Source organism: Amphiura filiformis, chromosome 7, assembly GCF_039555335.1.
Source record: "Amphiura filiformis chromosome 7, Afil_fr2py, whole genome shotgun sequence".
Classification (NCBI taxonomy): domain Eukaryota; kingdom Metazoa; phylum Echinodermata; class Ophiuroidea; order Amphilepidida; family Amphiuridae; genus Amphiura; species Amphiura filiformis.
The window spans coordinates 56355499-56380239 of NC_092634.1; the positions used below are offsets into that span (position 1 = coordinate 56355499).

General features: G+C 38.5%; 1 protein-coding gene across 1 annotated transcript in view; it reads left to right on the forward strand.

Annotated features, from left to right (window-relative positions):
• The window catches only part of LOC140157368 (WD and tetratricopeptide repeats protein 1-like), a 34477-nt gene extending 20698 nt beyond the window's left edge, over nt 1–13779 (forward strand). Inside the window, 8 exon segments of the mRNA XM_072180537.1 lie at nt 899–1108; nt 2796–2943; nt 4177–4359; nt 5874–6109; nt 9997–10084; nt 10086–10163; nt 10589–10781; nt 13076–13779. Of these exon segments, the coding sequence (XP_072036638.1) occupies nt 899–1108; nt 2796–2943; nt 4177–4359; nt 5874–6109; nt 9997–10084; nt 10086–10163; nt 10589–10781; nt 13076–13258 (1319 nt within the window). The 3' untranslated portion in view covers nt 13259–13779.
• Nucleotides 13780–24741: the final 10962 nt, after the last annotated feature.

Consider the following 24741-nt stretch of genomic DNA (forward strand, 5'->3'; position numbering starts at 1 on the left):
ACTTTTTGGAACGACTGGAACTCAGTAACTGATGAGGCTGGACTTTTAGTGATGGCTCTGTTACTGGTTAATCTATGATTGTAAATTGACCTTACCTGTCTGTATTTCTTTACCAGGCTTTTTTTTGTTTTCTTGGATAAAATAAATTTGGGGGTTTATAGTGCGCAATGCCACCCCACAGGCCTCTGCACACATTGCAGATTTGTGCTGACCACGGTGGCCCAAGTCATACCTTATAAACCATTTTATATTAAAACATTCCGGGGCACAGCTCAATATAGGCGCAGTCTCTTAGTCTACCTACCGTATTCATTCCAATAAGCACCCATGCCCCAATAAGCGCCCACCCAGTAGTAAAAGGGTACCGGTACCATTAATGTTGAAGTGGCAGATAGATGTCAATACCGTGAAATAGCTGTGAGATTAGTAGTCCTGTGTAAACTTAGAATATTTACATGTATTTACATTTTCTGCATCGTCTCAGGACCGTTTTATAATGTACATAAATTTGTCTCTAATAAACAAAAAAAACCTTTTTATTAGGTAAATTAGGTAAAAAATAAGCACCCACCCAAAATGAATTTGTTAAGCGCACTGGGCGCTTATTGGAATGAATACGGTACATGTAATCATCGCAACCAGGATCAGCTCCCAGAGTAATGTAATGGTAAAGTAACTGAGTCAATTAAGCAGGTAGTTCCTTGTCCAGGGTATTTCAAGCTAGCACAATTATTAACTTTTTTTTCAATCTCATTGGGACTCGAACTTGGGACCTTGTGCACTGAAATGTGATGCCTTATCAGCTGTGCTAACTTGACTGTTTGTTAGTGTTTGTCTGTATGTCTGTATCACTATCCCACCCACTACTTATTCTATGCACCCTTCATTCCATTTCCAGGTCATCTTCCAGTCAAAGAAAACGACAGAAAACGGCGCTACCGTTCGTTAGTCTCAACCTATGTGAACTTTAGTCCAGGAGGCAGAGAATTATTAGTCAATCTAGGTGGCGAACAGGTGTACCTCTTTGATATTTACGGCGGGAGAAGGCCAAAGACATTTGACGTCAAGGATTATGTACTTCCCGAATCAACTAATGGTGTGTGTAAAGGTATGATGCTATGTATCTTTTTTGTCTTCATATTCATCGTCATCGCCTACTATTGCGTATATTGGACTATTCCAGTTGAAATCCATCTACCCCCTATGAAACATATGACCTTAATCTCCCACACAGGGGGTGTAGATTTCAAATGGAGTAACCTGAATGGGTGTCTCCATTTCAAATCTACATCCACTCTGTGGGAGATTAAGGTCATGTCTTCCATAGGGGGCATATGGGTTTCAACTGGAATAGCCCATTATACCGTTTCTTCTCTTTATTTATTCTCCATATTGTACATACAAGGGTCATTCAATAAGTTCTGCCTCAACTCTTTGGTTCTGTAAATGGGATCTTCATGAAACCCTGCTTGATTATTTATACATTGGAATGTCACATTATGGCAAATGTGTATTGATACCCTTTTTTTCAATTTCAATGTAAACCATCTGATCTGAAGTGAACAAATGGTATTTTAATTAATCATGGAAAATGTAAAATGGCTAGTACTATTTGCAGAAGCAGAGATATGAAGGTTGAGGAAGAATGTTTTGAATATCCCTGATACTCTTTCTTTACCTCCTTTTTTCCTTCCTTCCTTCCTTTCTTTCTTTCTTTCTTTCTTTCTTTCTTTCTTTCTTTCTTTCTTTCTTTCTTTCTTTCTTTCTTTCTTTCCTTTCTTTCTTTCTTTCTTTCCTTTTTTCCTTCCTTTCCTCCTTCCTTCCTTACTTCCTTCCTTTTCCTTTCTTCCCCTGCCCTCCATCACTACCTCCCTTCCGTCCCTTTCTTTCTTCCTTTCATTCTTTGTTAAAACATTACGATTACAAAAAAAATGGTAAAAACGTTCTTTCCTTCCTCCTTTCCTTTCCTTTCCTTTCCTTTCCTTTCCTTTCCTTTCCTCCCTTCCCTCCTACCCTCCCTCCCTCCCTCCTACCCTCCCTCCCTCACTCCCTCCCTTCCTTCCTTTCATTCTTTGTTAAAACATTACGATTTGTATTGATGCCCTTTTTTTTCAATTTCAATGTAAACCATCTGATCTGAAGTGAACAAATGGTATTTTAATTAATCATGGAAAATGTAAAATGGCTAGTACTATTTGCAGAAGCAGAGATATGAAGGTTGAGGAAGAATGTTTTGAATATCCCTGATACTCTTTCTTTACCTCCTTTTTTCCTTCCTTTCTTTCTATTTTTTTTCTTTCTTTCTTTCTTTCTTTCTTTCTTTCTTTCTTTTTCTTTCTTTCTTTCTTTCTTTCTTTCTTTCTTTCTTTCTTTCTTTCTCTTTATTTCTCTCTCTTTCTTTTCTTTCTTTCTTTCTTTCTTTCTTTCTTTCTTTCTTTCTTTCTTTCTTTCTTTCTTTCTTTCTTTTTCCTTCCTTCCCTCCTTCCTTCCTTACTTCCTTCCTTTTCCTTTCTTCCCCTGCCCTCCATCACTACCTCCCTTCCGTCCCTTTCCTTCTTCCTTTCATTCTTTGTTAAAACATTTAAAAAAATTGTTAAAACGTTCCTTCCTCCTTTCCTTTCCTTTCCTTTCCTCCCTCCCTCCTACCCTCCCTCCCTCACTCCCTCCCTTCCTTCCTTTCATTCTTTGTTAAAACATTACGATTTAAAAAAAAATTCTTGAAACATAACTTGTGTGCTAGGTTGCTTGAAGATTTCATGTTACTAGTAATTGCCATAAATTTCTTGCTATTTCAGAAGTTAGTGAACAGGTTGCAGAAGCCTTATCATCTAACGGTACTTCCATAGGTGCAAATGGTGTAGCTAAACATATAGCACATGCAAGTGGCATCAAGTTAGAAGAGACGTTAGCACAATCCTCCCTACCTTCCACACAGCCAAGAAGGTTAGTTATACATCTGCAGACTAGATTTCATCCTATGATTTGAGAGATGTTGACATGAAATGAAATGATTTTGACAAACTGGATACACACATTTTGCTTTAAGCTTAAAAAGTTACCTTTTCAGAGTCTCCCTGTATTGAGCAGCAATGTAGCTTGCAACACCAACACGGCATCTTCATTCAGCGTCTTCATTCACCTGACCACCAGGTGGGTGGTCAAGTGACACCAGATTGTCATAAATGACGGGCAGGTTGTATCTGGCATCCCTATTGAGTGTGGGTCTTTGATCTCTGAGGCTTCTCTGATTATTTGGTTCCATTTTGCTTTGTAAAGTAGTAAGGAGAGCAGTGTGGCACACTGGTTAATGTCTTTGCCTGTGGTGCAAGAGGTGCCTGGTTCAAAATCCCCACTGGATCTCCTCAAAATCCGGGCAATTCCAGTTGAAATCCATATACCCCCTATAGAAGACATGACCTTAATCTCCCACACAGGAGTGTAGATTTCAAATGGAATCACCCATTCAGGTAAACCCATTTTGAAATTCACACTCCCTGTGTAGGAGATTAAGGTCATGTCTTCCATAGGGGGTATGGATTTCAACTGGAATAGCCCATTACAGTTGACCCATGATAAAGACCTTGTTACAGTTCTGGTCAGAGTAATGCCTGATTGTCGGCTACACTTGTCTTTCCTGTAAACATGCCCGGACCCACTCTACTCCAACTCCTCTTCACTAGGTCACTTGCCCTGAAGTTTTGGCGGCATTATCTCGCTGATTTCATCTGTTCATTGCCTAGATATGCTCAGCATAAAATAATAATAACAACAACAACAACAATAAGGTCATATTAATTTAATAGGTCATCTCAAAGCCCTTCCCAGGTTAAAAACCCATGTGGAATGCATTTTTTTAAGATTTTTTATTTACTTTCATTTTTTTTATCTCTCGGACAAACGGACCACATTTTCACCTCTTAAGGAAGTTTCACTGTGGTCAAGATGAAGAATTTTATTGAGATTTATGATTTAGGCTATTTTGACGTCTGGCGATGTCAGACGTGAGATTTGTGTGTGGTGGATTTGAAAAAAAAAAAAAAACAGAAAAAACCTGACAAAAAGCGGGCAATTTTACTAATGCGCACTGGGGCTTTGAGATGAACTATTAAATTAAGATGGCATAATAATGATAATGATAATAATAATAATTATTGATGTTGTTGTTTATCTTTTCAGCCCTCATAGAACAAAAGAGTTACCGCCCAAAGTGGAAGCTTTAAAACATGAAGCAAATAGGTACTACTGCGACAAGAAAGATTTCACCTCGGCAATTAGACTATACAATTTAGCATTGAAAATTACACCTGATAGCGCTGTGTTATTTGGCAACAGAGCGGCTGCTTACATGAAAAGGAAATGGTGAGTACTTAGGCTTTTTAACCCCATGAGAACTACCTGCCGATTAGCCAAAAAGAAGTTTTCATTAACAATTGGCCCAATCAGCAACATTGTTAGAATAATTTCACCACACAAAAAAAGCTCTATTCTGATTGGTGATTAAAGTGAAAATATCATTAATTGACCAATCAGAGGCAATGTTAGATTGGCAGGTAGTGCTCAGGGGGTTAAAAAATGTGTGGTTGCTGTAACAACATATGACCATAGCGATGGGTTAGAAAATTTTGGTGTGTATTGCCCTGCACTAGACATATGTTGTACCTGTGCATCGCACCATAGGTTATCGAAGAATAGGCATTAAGACGTGGATCGTAATTGTATAGATATGTCACATTATGTTGAGTCCGTGTGCATTTCACTTTCACCAGTATGATTGGTGTCTTTGAAAAGAGTGGCATTGTATTCAATCTATGATTTTTCGCATACACAGGCATAACAGGTGATGAGTGCAGCCTGCTTATAGTGTGAGGCAATACATTCAAAAATTGTTTTGACCCATCGTTCTGATAATTAATCCTGTTACATCACTACTTCTATGGCAAATTGTTTATGAAATTACTAGTTAAGTGACACTGTGCCAAATTGACTTTTAATAGGCAAAACTATGACAACATTGAATTGAATTTAAAAAAAACATTTTTGTCTGCATAATTTTTAGTAATAAAAACAAAGTGCTAGAAAGTTGTTGGACTGGCATAATAACTTACTGAGAAAAAGTCCAAAAATGTAGGGTTCACTTGCAGCTTACAGTTCCCATAACCGGTCTGGTCATCAGGACACCAACATTGATGACTGTGTAGCAGTTTCTTTCAGCTTTAATTGCCCTGTTCTCCAGTGTCTTCCCATCTCTTTGCCTCCCTGTCTTCTGTCTGACAAAGTTAACTACACTATAGTCTGTCCACATAGAAGTACAAAGTAAATAGACCTCGGAAACTGGAGGTATGAGAATAAATATTTCAGTGCAATGCTTCTTTGGCGCGCCAACTGCTGCGCGAGATTGTGCACTACGCTCTTTACGAGTTGCGTCGCGCTCGCGTGTGACGCAAAGCATCGACCCCAGATGCCACAGATTTGGTTTGTACTTCTAAGTGGACAGACTGTATACAAGATTCTTATTTGTGGTCGCCTGCACAGGTACACCGTCGCCAAGGTTTCTGACTGGTACACACAAAGTACCCACATAGTACCAATGCTGCTACTGCACAGGATCCACATGCAGCAGTGGTACTGAAATGGTACTACACTGGTACTCCCTTGGTCTGCATAGTACCATGCAAGTACCTTGGTGATGGTGTACTTGTGCAGACAGCCCCAATAGGAGTCTTGTAGTGTATATTAGTATTGGGACTATTAGCAGTAGGATATTCTGAATATGTCCTAGTGCAAGGGTGCAGAAAGTATTCTTTTTCTATAGTTATTCCGAAAATTGTTGTATTGTTCGTAACATGAATCCACATATGTATTTATATTTACAGGGAAGGTGATCTGTACGCAGCCCTACGAGACTGCCATAGTGCCTTGTGTCTAGACCCCAGCCATAGGAAAGCCCACTTCAGACTCGCACGATGCCTTCTGGAATTGATGCGTGCACGAGAAGCGCAGGATTGTCTGCAGCAGTTCAAGGCGAAATTCCCGGACTACGCAAAGTACCGGGAGTGTCAGGCGTTGGATAGGGACATATCCACGGCAGTGCTAACAATGAGCGAAAGTGGTAAGTTGTGGTTTAATTTGTTTATTTTAGAGATTTTATTAGATTCACACAAATATTCTTGAAAAACTTTTTACAGAAAGAAAAAAAGATACCGTATTTCGTCAAATAAACGCCCCCGGGAGACGTTACATTTTCCCAAGGGGGCGTTTATTCAAGGTCAATTTTAGAATGATAATTCCCGTTAAAATCATTAGGTAAACTTAAAACTCACGCTAAAATGACGAACTATGAACTAGAAACACTGACTTCTGGTTCACTTCCGGGTTTCTAATCCAGATTTTCGCCAATTATTGACGCTATTATCGACCATGTGGGCAATTTGGTAAGCTTACTTCACAAGATAGCATGGAAATATCGTCATTTTTGAAACATCGGGGGTGAAAAGAGTGGTGGGGGGGAGGCGTTTATTTGAGGGGGGCGACTATTTGACGAAATATGGTATACTAGTGAAACTCCGGGTTTGACTACTTATAATATTTCATTACTTTAAGCAACTGAACCCCATTGTAGTGAATTGTAGTATGACTTAATCAGAGTGATAGATGGCAGTATTTTTTGGGGCAGTGGGAGGTAGGTACGTAAATTGAAGCAATCCAAAATTTGCGGGGAATCTAGGATTCTCGCCAAATTCTCTTGCAAGAATCCAAACAGATTTCTAGGCCTGTACACAGGCCATCCAGGGGCGTAGCAAGAGCATCAGAGGCCCATGGACAAGGAGCAGTACGGGCCCTTTTAACCAGGGCGGGATTTACCTTAAGGCCAGGTCAAAATTTGAAGGCCCCAAACTCACGTGCCGAGGAAGGCATGTGCACTCAAGTCAGTGCCCAAGTTAATATAGAAGGGGATTAATATATTTTGTTCCGATGTTACAAAGACATTTGCGCGCAAAGCACACGAAAAATTCAATATCAGATTTTTAGGCCCAGATCATGAATCTTGTTAATATAATACGCGCGAAGCGCAGAAAATTTTACAATTTTGCCCTATTTTGGCCAAAAACATGCTGTTATTGAGGTTAAAAAAAAGATGCATTGGGCAATTTTGGAGGCCCTGGACCCGGGCCCATCTGGTCCAATGGTAAATCCGGGTCTGTTCTCCATTATCCGCCCTTATTTGATTTTCGCTTTTGTACTCGGGGCCTCTAAACCCTCGGGCCCATGGATTTCGTCCACCCTGTCTCCCGCTAGCTACGCCCCTGAGGCCATCGCTCCCAAAGCCCTGTGTGAAACGCTATGGGTATATTGGATTGTCATGTATGAGCAGTGCTCAAAATAAGCCTAAATCTTCCAAGGGCCATTGGGGGCCTTGGGTTTGAATTATATGGCCCTCATCAATTTTCACGGCCCTGAACGCAAATTTGTAATTTTTTAATGTCAAATTGGTCCACATTAAGTGACACTTGTGAAATAATTGAGAGGTACATTTTTTTGTCTTCCATGAGTAACAGGGAAAGTTTAGTGGCATAGCTAGGGGTTGTAGTGCCCATGGCTAAGGACACATATTCATAACCTCATTAATATATATGCGATACTTGCGATCCAATCATTTTTATTTATTTGGCAAAACGCAAACGCTGAACGCGGTCACTAATAAACAACAGTGGACCTCCGCGTCGGCAGCGTAAATATTAGTTACCTCTCTGCGCGCCCGTTGTTAAAGCGTCGAACAAATTGCGAGAGTGCTGGCTGCCATATTTGGATTATGCTACCATATTTGTACAGATAGTGATTCGCACTTCCTTTTATTGGTCGTAGTAAAGAGATGAAAGTGACGAAGTTATGAATGAGGTTAATAACTTTGCATCGGTAATATAGTCAGGCATTGTGAAAAATCTTAACATTTTGCTTTGGACCTCGGAATATCCCTCGGTTCCAAAGGCAAAATGTTTAGATTTTTCACAATGCCCTCCAAATTACAGATACGCAGTTATTAACCTCTAAATGGCGCCCTACCCAATCCTTGAAATAAGTGTGCGCAGAGTGCGGGAAAATTTGCACAAATATGGCCTGTCACTCATTAATTTTGGTTATAATGAAGTTGAATCTCTCTCTCTCTCTCTCTGTCAGGTGGCGCTGTGTAGCGCTGCTGTGGTCTTCACAAGAGTACGCCATCTCACTTGATCTGATGCGTTTCACCTTGCATTCCTTGGTTAGAAACCAGCTTCACGTCATTAGTCCAAGATGTTGATGGACGTCCTCTTCCTCGTTTGCCTTCCATAGCCCCTTGCAAAATCTGTTTTTCTACACCTCCATGTTTCCTGACAATATGGCCAAAGTACTTCAGCTTAATTATGCCGCTTCTGATGGTTAGACTTGTACCAATCTTGTCGAGGATCCAGGAATTTGTTCTCCTGTCTTTCCATGTCACTCGTAGAAGCCTTCTGTAACACCACATTGAATATTGGTCTTAAATTGATCTTTGAAATGATTTTGTGCTGAAATGCGTGCAAAGCTTTACTTTTTACTTTCATCGCAGAATTCGCTACGCCACTGGGAAATATGGGGAATCCACACTCTCTTTTCTAACCTCGTTGATAATGCACAAAGTCCAAAAAAGGAATACAATGTTTCCACACCAGAGTGTTTTCAATATTGACTTCACAATCTTGTCCCAAACTTTTATGTGACCAAAGAAATGAGGCGCATTACGTGTTACGAGAAACACCAATTTTGATATAAGCACAAATGTGTAACAATGTCAAATTAAATCAGTGTTGGCAGCAAAAAGTGATTTTTAATCACTCATTACTTTTGATATGAATGCTGTAACATGTTAATTTGGGTATAAAAATGTTCATTTGTTAATGCAGATCAAAGGGCGGATCGTTCAATTGTGCCATGTCTAACAAGCATGCCACCATTGCATGCCTGCGATAGAGCTTTGTGTGTCTTCATGTTTATCGGGTGATGCTGAGACTTTAACTGTTTGGTGTTTGTCTGTTATCTCTTTTGTCCATGATTGTGATACTGCCAAAGCCCCATAGTCCAGCTATAGTGCGAAAACCACCCAAATTAGATTAAACAAACTACTTTCATTGGTTACAAACAGGGGCGTAGCAAGAGCATCTGGGGCCCATGGACAAGGAGCAGTACGGCCCTTTTAACCAGGGCGGGATTTACCTAGTTGGGTGCCCTGAGACAGGCCAAAATTTGAAGGCCCTGATCTCACGTGCCGAGGAAGACATGTGCACTCAACTCAGTGGCCAAGTTTTGGTTTACGTATAATGCGGATGCATTAAAATATAGAGGGGGACTAACATATTTTGTTCCTGATATTTGTGCGCGAAGCACGTGAAAAAAAATCAATTTTCAGACTATTTTAGCCCCAAATCAACCTGAATTTTGCTGTTTGAATGTGCGGGAAATGTCACAATTTTGCCCTATTTTGACCAAGAAAGATGCACAGCGCAATTTTTGGGCCCCCGAAGTTTTGGGGCCCCGGACCCGGGCCCATCGGGCCCAATGGTAAATCCGGCCCTGCTTTTAACATCTCCATTATCAGCCCTTATTTAATTTTCGGTTTAGTGCTCGGGGCCTCTGAACTCTTGGGGCCCATGGACTTCGTCCACCCTGTCCCCCCGCTTGCTACGCCCCTGGTTACAAAGAGTATTGAGCCATAGTATTGAGCCAATCGGAGATGTGGTAAGAAAAGTCAGTAGGGCAGAAGGGTTAAGCATAAAATTGTAAAGCGATCTAACAGCTCCATTTTGATTGGTTACTGAGATGATTATATCATGTAATTGACCAATCGGGGGCTCTGTAAGAAGGGCGGTAGTGCCCATGAGGATATGATTCCTCACCCATATTCCTTGTGCAGTTGCACCAGCAAAAACCCTCAAAAATACAACAAAAAGCTCACACCAGCTTCTACCTATTTCATTTCCACAGATAGCGACAAAGACAGACCCGAGTCTTCCCCAAGTCGAAGGTGGCAGCGCAGCGACCAGCAATCAGATCAAGAGAAAGCGCTGAAGCAGAGCGTGTGACTACGACACACGATATTATGGACATTGTAACACTACTACGGACATTAAAGAAGCTAACTTCTTTGGCAGGTAAGCTATGCAAAGTGGCGGTGCCGGGGGGCATTGGGGGTAAATACCCCAATCAGAACTCTTTCCCCCTTCCCTAGTTTCCCCCAGTAAAAGTCCAAAACTACAAACATTTCCACTTTTTGCGGCAATTTTGAGCATTTTGTGTCAATTTTGCCCACACTGAAATTCACTTTGCCCGCAATCCCCCCCCAAAAAAAAAAATTCATGTAAACTATGCATGTAAACTAAGGCTGTACTGCATGTTTCTTGGAGTCTAGATTATTGGTTCTAAAATTGAGGTTTGTCCATTATTTGAATACAATTGTGCAGCCTAATTTGACCTTCAAATCCAGGGTTGTCACCTGCCCAAGTTGAGTGTCGCCTAATTTACTTTGTAAAGACACTGCTTGCATTAATATTTCCCCTCTTTTTCTCTCATTACCCAGCAATGGTCAGTACATAGTGGCTGGTTCAGATGACGGGTCATTCTTCCTGTGGGATCGTCACACTACTAACATCATGAGGGTACTAAGAGGGGATGAGTCCATTGTGAACTGCCTACAGCCGCATCCTAGTTACTGTCTCCTAGCAACCAGTGGTATTGATCCAGTGGTCAGATTATGGAGTCCGAAACCAGATGTAAGTGGCTTAATGTGTAATAACGCTATACCCGCGCTATGCATATAATGGTCAGAGTGAATTCAGTCTGAAACTAGGGCTACTGTTAGAATGTGTTGGGGGCGGGGGGTGAGTGTGTATACCGACAAACAAGGACAGGCACAATGACATTTCACATTTAAACCGTGGACAACACTGCAATGGTGGATCGTCCTCGGTTTCGGAGGTCTGCAAATGACCACAATTGCATGTATAATGAATTTGCCAGATACGCGATCTATTGTGGAGGTGAACACGTGTAGGGGTGTGTGTGTGTGGAAAATGAGGACATTTATTTAATATTATATTCACAACCGTGGACAATGGGTGCATTTGAGTGTGCATTTGTAATCGCCTTCAAACAGAGATGATAGTGTGATACTCTGCAATTCTGCATTCCAACTGTGGACTTCCTTTGTAAATATCTGCAATGGGTTGCAAACAATGTAAATAGAAACTGTAGAGTGCATGCCCTGCCAGAGAAAAGAAAATCATTCCCAGGTTGCCGTTTGATGAAGAATTGTGTATAATTTGGGCGATCCTGACTTTTAGACCACCCGAGCTATAAGGTACAAATTGCAAATTTATCATATTAAACTTTTGCAACAAGGTTAAACATGTTCTCAACTGTACAAACATACCTTTTATTCCATCGAACAAGCTTTATTTTGTTCCAAAATTCATGTTTTTATAGCAATTTTTGACGTAAAAGAGCGGGTAACCAAACCGGTGATGCCAGCTCCGAAGTTTTCGCGTAGCACAAGCGCTTGATGTACGCTCGTTTTGACGGTAATTTACGCTAGCGTATCATGCATTTTCAAGCGCGTTTGACATCGCTTTTACTGCGTGATTTAATTCTGCATTTACATTGTTTATTCAAAATGGTGAATTTCTCGAAAAACGTGATACATTTTACCCCCGAAATTTCCCTCATTACTCAAAGCCCTGCCCGTTTTCACAATATTTTAGCTTCTTGGATATCATCGGAAACATAGATTAGTAATATTAGGTAGGTCACTGTATTTTTAAAGATTTTTTTAGATGATTTTACGATGAAAAAATTGACGTTTTAAGCTTCTTTTCAAAAATTGGTTTAGCTTGTTAAAAAAAAGCTTGTTGGATATTTTTGCTAAATAGTTTAAAGCTTGACTCCTTAGATGAAACTTTTAGTTTAAGCTTGTTAGAATATTAAACCTTGATGAAATATTAATATTTATAAAGCCCTATATAGCGAGGGTGGTCTAAAAGTCAGGATCGCCATAATTTGTGTACATTCCCTGTAAACAGCTGAAAGTCGGGAAGTAATGTCGCTGTTTGCACGATCCAAAGCAGCAGACCCGGTTGGTGGGTTATTTCACATAGGGGTGGGTACGGGTGCGTAGGTGAGTTTTACAAATACGTCAATAGAAAGTTTAAAAGGGCAGCTTGCTTATTGTTGCCAGTAAATGTCTGCTATTTTTAGCATTTGATTTGAAAATGCAAAACAGAGTACTAGCAACCTTTCTACTGCAATAACAATATCATGGTTTGGATAATTGACAGTGGAATGTTCAACAACTGACAAGAACATGTTCTACAGATGCAAGCCTGGTTCTGTTATCATGGGTGGGCAACATATACCTGGCGGTGAATTTTGTGTGGCCTGCAAGATCATCTAAGAAAAGTTTTCACTGAATATTTCTAGTGCTAAAAAGTTGCCCATCTATGTGTTAACAGATAATGTCGCCCACTTGGGTCCTAATAAGAAACATTCTTCTTAAGTTGTTCAAATGAATTTGATAGTTGGAGCAATACCGTATTTTGTCAAATAGTTGCCCCCCCCCTCAAATAAATGCCCCCACCACTTTTTTCAACCAAGATGTTTCAAAAATTCTGATATTTCCATGCTATCTTGTGTAGTAAGCTTACCAAGTTGCTCACATGGTCGGTAATAGCAGCAATAAATGGCGAAAATCTTCATCAGAAACCCGGAAGTGAACCAAAAGTCGTGTCAAAAGTTCATAGTTCGTCATTTTAGCGTGACTTTTAAGCTTACCTAATGATTTTAACGGGAATTGTCGTGCTAAAATGACCTCTAATAAACGCCCCCTTTGGGAAAATGTAACGCCCGAGGCGTTTATTTGACTAATCTATTCAATTGCCCAACTGTGAAGTTAAACATGTCATTGGTTTTTAGAAAAAAGAAAGCATCACAAAGGCATCGGTATCATAACAAAAGAATTGCATCGCCATATTTCTCCATAACACTATTTCTTCCATTCTATTTGCAAACGCAGGACGGTAGCGCGGACGACCGCTGTGTCTCGGAACCGGACACGGCAGCAACAGCCAATCAAAGAAGAATGAACGCCGATCCATTAGAAGTTATGCTAATGAATATGGGCTACAGGATAACAGGCATCTCCGATGGCTCTGACGACGAGGGAGGAGAGGGTCCGGTGCAATGTAGGACACACTGATACGAGAATTGTAAAGATGATTATATTGTTGTTTTATAACATCCTTCCGTGTACAAACTATGTATGAAGACTGGTATTCACAACTACCTTTTAGTCCTGTGACCTATTTCACAAACATCAGATAGGTCAATTCTTTTATGTAAGCATACATGAAATTAGCCTATTGTCAAGACTTCATTGAGGGATTAGACAGCTTTATTTATACAACAAGGTGTATAATCATGTGTCTTGATACTAGGCTAACTCTTAGCATGCTTTTATTAAGGTAATACCAAAATCATAATTAGCACTGTCATTGGTAAACTGTAAATCCATGTGTGTGTGTGTGGGTTGCGCCATTTTCCAATACCATTATGTACACCATCATAACAAAAAGGAAGCCCAGTTTTAGATGCAGAAGGAAGCCGGATAACTCAGAGAATGCGCTATTCCAGTTGAAATCCTACAACCCCTATGGAAGACATATGACCTTAATCTGGCACTCACAGCGAGTGTAGATTTCAAATGGAATCACCCATTAAGGTAGCGGTTTGACATTCACACCCCTGTGTGGGAGATTAAGGTCATGTCTTCCATAGGGGGTGTGGATTTCAACAGGTATGGCCCATTCAGGATTCATTTGCCCAAGTGAAGTCAGTTACTGATCTGAAATTATGTACAGGTTGTCAAAGATTTGCCCAGTGACTTGATGCAAATTGTAGGTTAAACGTCTAGTGACCAAAGAATGCGACTCCATCGGTTATACAGGCAGATGGTTATGAGTATCACAGCTCTGGTAGCACTAAAGCTGATACACCTTGCGCTCTTGTACCTTTAGTCCCCTTTTGTGAGTACCAGCCTATGTGCAAGATTATATTTAAGAAGCTCAAGGATAATTCGACTGAAGCTGGATTCGAACTGGCGACCTCTGGACTTCACTGACGCGGGGAGTAACAAAAACTGAATAATTTCAGCCAATTGTAAGCAGAACGAACTATACGCCTCTGCTGAACTTGCAATCCAGAGTTCACCTCGTTGAATCCAGGCTCAGCGAAATTTTTTTGAGACCCCTTGCAGAATATATTCAATGTGTGTTTTTAAGATTTTCTGAAATAAAAACTGATGTGTAGAATAAGGAGGGGAAAGTACTTGTACTGACACATGTTATGCTTACAATTTAAGCTTTGAGGGCCTTCATTATACTGATGTTAACATTATGTGACCTGCTACCACAAAATGAGCGTTAATTCGCAAGTTGGTAGTTTCGAGACATCCTGGCTGCTGCGTTGGTGTACTTTGTTTGCTGTGCACCTGTACATGCCAGTATAATATTTTGCAGTAAATCTTTGACAAGAGCGTATTTTCTCTGATTGGCTGCTGAGGCGATCTGCTGTTGCCGAGTGGAAATTTATGAATGAACTTTGCGCCATACACATTGTTAGTGCAGACTTCGAAGGTTTACTGCAAAATATTATAGTATGTCCTTCATGAAAGGCCCATTGTACACCCATTTACAAAAGACATACTATTGTCTTGAACAGGTGCATGTGAATCGGAGAACACAAACACATCAGTCAGTACATCTCAAAACTACCAACAGCTCATTTCATGGTAGCAGGTCACATGTGGTATGAAGGCTCCCTTCATTAAGATAATCATTAAACAGAGCCCATATGCAACTCAATCAATTGACACTGTCAAGGAGCACATGTAAACTGATGGTAATTATCAATTTGTCTTTCTTGAGACAGTAACGTCTGTGTGTGATGCACGCACGATCAAAGGCGGTGCATATGTAGCGGGCGATTTGGCGAGAAGTGCTGCGTCCTACAGGTGCGCCATCCTGTGATGCGGATGCTAATGTCTTGAGTGAAGCAAAATAGACTACCCGTTGTATAAGAGACTGCATTATGCTGTGGACCCCCAGCAAAGTTTACTTTGGGCTGATCTAATGGAAATCCATACACCCCCTATGGATGACATGACCTTAATCTCCCACACAGGGGGGTGTAAGATTTCAAATTAAGTAACCCCATTTCAAATGCACACTCCCTGTGTGGGAGGTTTTGGTCATACCTTCCAGAGGGTATATGGATTTCAACTGGAAATTTAGTCCACTTCAATGGATTCTTTACTTATATCTGTAAATCAGTACTGAAAAAGGTCATTATCCTCACAAAAAGTGTTACAAATTTTTATTTGGGTTGGAAAGAATATGTGTTAGAAATTTACATCTCTTTTATGATATGATTTTTTAAAATTATTAAATTAAATTTATTTGTTTTGGCTTTTATATTGATGTTTTCATGTTGGGTGGAAAATTCTGAAAAATAGGAAAAAAATCTAATGTAAGTGTTGGACATGTACGGAGAGTGAACTTACAATTTAAGATTACTTTTCTATGTTTGGTATACGTTAAATGGACAAGTGCATGCTATGCATGCTTCTAGTGTGCAAATATACCTAGTAAGTTTGGCAGTCAAGTTAGCACAGTTGATAAGTCATCAGAGTTCAAGCTGCATTGTGGTTGGGAAATGTTCTCATGAAACAAATTGCACTAACTTGGGAATTTGCCTGGGCATGGAACTAGCTGCTGATTGTCTTGGTTCATACCTGTACATTGCGATGGTTCCATGTGGATAGACTAGGGGACTGTGGCTCAATTTAGCTGCATCCCTGAATATTGTTTAATGAATTATAAGGTGTGTCTTGGGCATTATATGGTCGGCGAAAATCTATAAAGTGTGCAGAAGCTGCAGGTGAATTTGTATTGTACACGATAAATCCCAAAATTTTTGAATTTAATTTTAATAATGTGTTGTGTTGTAGCAATTAATTGAAAAATGTTGGCAAACATTGTATAATTAAATTGCCCCATGCATCGTGTATCGCAAGCCACTCATATAGCGCATCAGGCTATTCCATTTATATACACACTACCCCTGTGGAAGATTTTTGAAATTTCTTCCACATGGGGAGTATGAATTTTAAATGGAAGGAACACATTAGGCTGCTCTTTGAATTTCATACACCCTATGAGAAAGATTCAACTTGAATCTTCCACAGAGGGAGCGTGAGTTTTAAATAGAGTTTGTATATATGCTAAGTCCATTTGAAATTCATACTCCTTATAAGATATTTCCAAAATCTTCCATGGGGGAGTGTGGACTTCCTCAAAGAGGTTAGACTTTAGAGAGTCCAGATTCTGAATTGCCAAGTGCTTAACACTATGATTAATTCACCTGGCAGAATTTGAGAGTCTTATGCAGCCCATACACAATCAATTTGATTGATCAATATTGATGCAAGATTGGATACAAAATAAAGAGATCTAATCTAGTATGATTTTATTGACGGTTTGACAATAAAATCACTATTGATAAAGTTTTTAATTATGTAGTCAAATCCAATGAAATTCTACTCACTTAGACAGTTTCGTCTTCCTGGTCGGAAGACTTCTTCAGTAATGCGATGATCCACTGGTTTTCCCGCGAGACTTCTCATCCCTAGGGTGCACAGTTCTTAGTAGTGGATCATATATGTGATTTAGAGAATATACACCTTCATCGCGATTTAGCGTCTCCTGCCCCCTCTTTCTGATGCAGAATGCCTCGCGTATCCATCTTGTGTGTTTATTTGAGTCCTTTTCAAGAATCTTAGCCCCCTCCCAGTCAATGACATGGTTCTCCTGTGCTACATGGGATGAGAAGTCTTGCAGGAAAACCAGTGGATCATCGCATTACTGAAGAAGTCTTCCGACCACGAAGACGAAACTGTCTAAGTGAGTAGAATTTCATTGGATTTGACTACATAATTAAAAACTTTAGTTTACTTCACAATCCTGATGAATTTGTTTCAAAAATCACTATTGATGTTTGTGTGTACATGACGTTAATATTTAAATATTATATCACTCATACATAAATTCTAGACAGTTCATTGGTTGTTTACCATTTATCATTTTTACCATCAGCCTCTCCGTGTGATAGTTTTTACCATCATAGTGCTGCGCCGTAGTACGCCTGCGTCAAGCCGTTCGCTGACTCTTAAGACTCGCCGATTTAGTTATGGGGTTGACACCAAATGTGAAGTATGTCATGGCAAAACATGGTGTTATGTTGATGAAAAATATATTCCCTATGTTAAATAGTATTTTTGAGCAACAGAATTTATATAGAATTGCAGATTCATACGTAGTGGTAATAAAATGAAAGGAAATTAAATTAAACTTCAACACTACTTGTTTATTTTCGCTTACCGGGAGTGCTTTTCGAGGAACTTCCTCGTCGTCAGCCGATGTTGATGGCTCTGATGTGTTTCTTGGAAACGGCTAGAGACCAACCTGATCATGTGACATCACACTGGATGATGTCACAGAAGTCGGAAAAGTCCTGCCCCTGGTGCCGCTGGGTTTGATCAGGTTGTCTCACACAGGATCCAATTCTAATCCTGTGTCTCAGTTAAGTGAAGAGCCATCAACATCGGCTGACGACGAGGAAGTTCCTCGAAAGCGCTCCCGGTAAGCGAAAATAAACAAGTAGTGTTGAAGTTTAATTTAATTTACTTTCATTTTAACAGAATTTATGTTTGAGTGATAACAAATATTAGCTGTCTTCAATTTGTGTAATGGTCGAAATATAATCATTCGGTGAAAGATGTATTGTTCCATTCCACGAACCGATTATATTTCGACCATCACACTCATAGACAGTTAATATTTGTATAAATATGTACCAGTTCATAATCCCCTCAATGACCATTTGCTCCACTGACTTGCATTTAAACCTGGATGTAAACACAATTTTTACAAAAATGCCCACAAATTAAAAATTTGTAGCAAACCTACAGCGCTGTCAATAAAAATATTGTATTAGTTTGCCCAGAGACTCTATAGATGAATCCAATGAGCCAAGTGATGGTCAGAATTCATTTGGCCATTACTGGGTCCCCTCTGCACCAAACAGGTGTTGTAACTGCCCAATTGAGTGGATTAAAATTCAATTTCATATTGTATTGTGTTGTAAACTTTCATCATTCTTTTGTGGACACGACAGGGACCCAGCTAATGTGTGAAGTTGGATTTGTCTATAACGATTGGTACACAAGCATTGGACTATTGCAAATCCACACACCCCCTGTATATGGAAATCGTGACCTAAATCTTTTGCACAGGGAGTGTGATGGGGTATACTTGAATGGGTGACTCCATTTGAGATCTACACCCCCTGTCTGGGAGATTAAAGTCATGTCTTCCATAGAGGGTGTATTGATTTCAGCTGGAATAGCCTGTTTACATCTTTACACATATGGAAATTTTAGGTGAATAATCTCCCAGTTGCTGTAGAAAATTACTTCACCCATTTGTACAGACAGTAAAATATATTATTTATTAAATCGTCATCTGTTTCACATACTGTCATATCACAAAAGGCTGCCTTGTTTGATTTTCTTTATTATTGTCATCGAATTGTGACAAGCTACAATAGTAAAATTAACTTTATATATTAATGTTGAGGTAATTATTGGAATATTACAATCTTATGTCCATCCATGAAAGAAAGAAGCAAGCTGAAATATAAAATAATATGAAATACAACAGTGATAATAAAAATCACACAAGGCAGCCTTTTGAGATATGCGACAGTATCTTAAGCAGACGACGAAATATGTACAGTAAATTCTTTATGCCATCAATGGACATTTGCAGTTTCTTTATGTAAACTTAACAGCTGGAGTTGCTATTTGCTGTCAAAATTGCAAAAAATAAAAAATATTGTTTAGATTTTTCCAAAGTTTGATTTCATACTATTATGAAAAAAAAATATATATATCGCTTATGTTTTATATGTACACGCATATGTATGATTATGAGAATATTTGCGAAATATGGAATATTTTGCCATATTGTAGAAAACTTCTTTATGCATGTGCTGATGATACATGCAGAATTGAAATAAATATAAAATTTATCTGAAAAATATTCTTTCTTGTTAGTGTTCTGCCTCGTGTTAAGATTGAAGTTGATTAGCTAATCCCAGAATGCACTGGGCTTCCCAGTTAAAATCAATACATCCCTATGGAACACATAACCTTGATCTCCCATATAGGGGGTATACAGTAAGCCAAAAAATTAAGGTACCAGTTGTGTTCACACCTGTATATCCCAAATAAAGACAAATATGTCAAAATTAGAACAAGCAGCAAATACCTGTGCCTTTTAGCTCTGATTTAAGACCTTATTTCTTGAAATTGGTTGAAAATTAAAGAAACTGTGATCTAAAACAAAATCAGAAGTTGCACTTTTGTGTTCTATCAATGAAAGCACGACGCTAGTTTTAAATGCTAATCAATGGAAGCACGGTGCTAATTCTCTTGTTCGCGAACGCTTTGTGTACATATCAATAGGGCTTGCAATGGAGCAAACTGCAACTTTTAAATTGCCATCTTCCTTGGGTATTTGGATTGTTGTGTTTTTATTTCTAGAACAATTTCAATGAATGAGGTCTTAAATTCTAGCTAAAAGATGCAGCTATTGGCTGCTGGTTCCAAATATCTGTCTTTGTTTAGGATATATAGGGGGTTAACATAACTGGTACCTTAATTTGTTGGCTTACTGTAGATTTCAGATGGAGTCACCCATTCAGGTAAACCTATTCACACTCCCTGTGGGTAAGATTAAGGTCATGTCTTCCATATGGGTTTGTCAATTTAATCCCATGGGTGTACACCATTCTTAAACACTTGAGAATGTTCTTGGAATCTTATTGGTTCTTACCCGTGTGATATGACACGATATCACACACCTTAGCGTGTGCGTGTCGACGCGATACTCGTACGCGCTATTTGAAGGCGCACGGGACTGATCGATTCTAAGTCCTAGGTAATTCCTTGCGAAATGTAGGATTTAATTTGCTTAAAATGTGGTATATACCTATGATTAACACATTTATTTGGCATCATTATTTTTGGCGTAAACAACTGGGCTTCGCCTCGTTGTTTTACTTAAAATAATGATGTCGCCCGTGTTATATGAGACGATAGATGCACTCCAGTGGCTAAAAACAATTATACCTTTATTCTCTAAATGTAGAAGGGCGGTTTGTTGGCATGTTGGCAACACATCTGTGTATATACACACTGAAAATACTCATATAACTTGAGATGAGACACTGTATTGAAAGTGGGATGAATTGAAATGTTCTGAACATTTGCTGTCGTAGTAAATACATCATACCTTAGTATGGTTCAAGCTTGGTTTGCACACCTGTTGGCAACCCATTGACTTTGTGTTGTGATAATTTTGATCAAGGTTCCATTGGATTCATCTAGAACACAGATAGCGTGAACCAGTTGTCCTGGCAACAATAGATTTTGATGTCACACTACGACAGGGATGTAGACTCTCCATCGACATGTCATTATTTTCTACATTTGGTATCCTTAACCCCCTGCGAAGATTGACCGGATTCACCAACATTTTATTAAGGTTCATCAAGACCCTATCTAGGACACACACCTATGGAAGGCTGTTACTGCCATAACTTGAACACAACAGTGAGTAACACTATGCAGTAATATACAGTATGTGGCTTCGGGTAGATACAGGCTTTATCTATGTGAGAGGCAGACATGTCTTCTCAATTCTGGCGATTCACAATACGGTGCGCGGCCAGCGGTTGCTCTTGCTAGTCCAATTTTTGACCTAGAGGGTCGACATAGCCGTTCTAGCCACCATTGGATTTTCACACAAGTGTGATAATAATAATTGTTGAAAACAACTCCATGAAGGATTCTGTTTGATCAATAGAAAAAAATGGATTTTCTATAATTGTGAATTAGTTTTATTGCGCATTCGTGTGTAACATCATTATATTGACATTAAACACACAATGACACATGTTCCCGTGTTGTATTCGTATTACGCGGGCTTTGGATGTCAACATTTTCCCTTTAAGCACATTGTATTGTGAATCGACCGAGTTAAACGTGAAAAGACTACATGTGGCAACACATCATCCATTGATGGTATGCCTTTTTATAGATTTAGTAAATGACACAAGGAGTACACAGTTATACAATATTTTGCATGCTTATTATCTTCATCATTTATTTCTAATTTCCATACCCTGCCCTTCTAATGCAAATTACAAATTCACTTTTCATTCAAAATAATTTCCATAATTTCAAGATCAATCAATACAGAGTACATTAAACTATTGAGTGAAGGAAATAAAATACTGTTTTTGACTATACATAATAGAGACCAGGAATGCACCCAGTTACATTTATTAACATAATAATTTTGGGTTTAGTTTTTGGGAAAGGGTGAAAAAAGGGAATCAAGATTACAGAAATATCATGATCATAATAATAAATAAATTGAACAAGTCACCATAATGCAACATGTCAGTCTGACAGTCATCACCATAATGCAACATGTCATTGTCAGTCATCACCATAAATGCAACATGTCAGTCATCTTATAAATATCAACTTAAATAATTTTGTTACTTTTTCAAACCTGATTTTTGGTATATTTTGTAATGTTTACTTCTTTTCAATTTAAACTAAATTGGAATCAGCCAAACTGTTTGTGTTTGTTACAAAAAGACAACAATTTTGAAGTGATATTAAGGTGGTACTACACCCTGGCCAATTGTGTGCCTAAGTAAGATATGTATATCATAGGGGCAAGGATTACAACTACTGCACTGAAAATTCAGCAACTCAAGGCAAGTAGTTATGGATTTATTGATCAAATATTGGTTTTCCCTCATTTTTGACTGTAACTCCACAACTGTTGTCTGTGCTGAAATAACATTTCCAGTGCAGTAGTTGTAGTCCTTACCCCTATAATATACATATCTTACTTGTCATCAATGCTCTATAATTTTTGAGAAAAATGCAAAAATAGGCACAAAATTGGCCAGGGGTGTAGTACCCCCTTAATTGTAATAACAAATCTCCCATAGAGCTCCATGGTAAACGGTCAAGAAACATATTTTCTCTTGTCATTTCTCTGCATTATTTCAGCTTAAAATGGACATAAATCCTTTCTGACATTTATCATTTGATTACTTTTGTACTAACAAAAGTAATTTAACAGAAATATTATACTATGCCTGTATGGGCTCAAGTGAGTTTTGGTGTTATTCAAATAGGAAAAATGTTGAGTTGGGAATACACTGCTATAGTCTGTATACCAACCTAGAGTCAGTAAAGTATAAAATCAAAGTTTGAGATTTGCTCAAAAACTGTTCATTTTTGCACGAATCTGTTATGCTAGTTGGATTACTTGCATTATTTCCTTTCTGAAAATGTATACTTTTCATCATTACATTTATAGATAAAATAAAAAGCAACATCTAAATTACTGACTCAACAAAGGTATATAGACCCGAGTGTAGGGTAAGTAAATAATTTCCCATAAATGGGTCCGGTTGTACCTAGTTCGAAATGCATGTGTGAATTACTGTATTCGTTCCATTAACCACCCATGCCCCTATAAGCGCCCACCCAGCGACTTTACTACACATGATCCTCTATCATTTATACGCAGAATCCATGCATGCAACTACTCGTGTATCAAACACAGGGCTTCTACACACAAAGTCCATATTCTGGGCCATTTTTTACATATATGTAATGATGTAAACAATATCAAAAATAAGTGCCCACCCAAAATGACTTTGTTAAGCGCCCTGGGTGGTTAATGGAATGAATACGGTACATGCTTTATAACTGATTGGTAGATGTATTGTTTCTCATAGGATGCAACAATTGACAATTATTCATTGTTATCATACTGAATAATACCCAGCAAATACAAAAATGTTTGTAAAACAATACAATTAACATTATAACCATGTTTTATATTGTTAACAATAACATGTTATAATCATGTTTAAATAACATTTAAATATCGGGTTATATAAGGTTATGAAAACATTTTTGAAACTTTTGAAAGGAGACACACTATTAACAAAATACAACATACAACAACATTTTAAAAATGTTGTCAAAATATTGTTCTGGCAAATATTTTTGCTAAATAATTTGTCAACACTTAAATAACATAATAATATAATGTTTTGCAGCAAGTTTCCAAACATGTTTTTTAATGTTATTGAAACATTTTATACCCTTCATATAATTTGTAATATTAAGTAATTATACTTTCTGTAAAATGTGTTTTATGATCACAATTTAACCAATAGTACTGTTACTTCCATGTTGCTGATAAGGTATAACTTATAGATGAAATGTTTATAATACTATGGATGTAAAAACACCAAACAGATCATAAATAGTAATAACAATTATGGAATACAGATTTGTTTACCCTGAAATCAAATAACTTATATAATATACTGTGACCTACAACTATATATACATAAAATCATCTTTATATATATGCACAAATCATATTTAACACACACACAAACACTATAAATAAATATCAACTATGAATCAACAAGAATGTTTCAATATCTAAAATTGAGTGAAGCTTTAAGGTGACATTGCATTTTGGGTCCATTTTGAAAAAGCTGCATCTTCATTTCTCCAGTGCAAATTTTGATGATACATCAAAGACGTTGGACCCAAAGAGTACATACTCAGCTATGTCTGCATGTCGCTCATATATGAAGGGCAAAATAGTGTATCGCCGCATTATTTCTCTATGCACTCATCAAACTTCCATCTAAAGTGTGCATATGCTTGTCTGCATTGTGCAAGTATTGCATTGTACTGATAATGCACGCTAAGTGCTACTTGCGTAATACTTTTACGCTCAAGCTTGAAGATGTGGCGATCGTCTGATATCGGGTTTTTGACGATAAATGCAGCAGGTCCAAGGTACACACTATTTGGTGACAAACCGAGATTAGAGGATTTACCATAGTATTACACACTGGGCAATTCCGAGTCGGTACACTTTGGCCTGTATGCACAAAACAAGTTAGAAGACCAGGTCTAACTTTAAACTTGGTCTAAACAACAAGGTATTTCAAAACGTGCACCAACTTCACCATGCTTGCTTATCACTTATGGAGTGCAAAATAGTTTACCTCTGCAATATTTCGCTGTGCACCAAGGAAATAATCTGGAGAAGCACCATTTTCCACTCCATGAGTGACGGAAGAAAAAGGTGAAGTTGGTACTCTTTGTTTTACCTCATTGTTTAGACCTTGTCTAACTTAGACCTTGTCTAACTTGTTTTGTGCGTACTGACCTTGGGAGTCTAACATCTTTGGGTTTATTTTTAATTTTTGGCTCAAATTATTACCTTTGTTCAAGGCTTTGTAATTCATGATGTATTATTGCAGCAGCAACATTAGTCCATTTATCCTTATGTCAAAATGCACACAAAACATCAGACTAATACTATATTCTGGCCTCGAAAGTAAAAAACAGGACACCTATAAAATTGATAAAACATATCGTATAGTTTACATTCATACACCAGAGTTTCAAGAAAAGTCTATATCAGTAATATAGGCTGC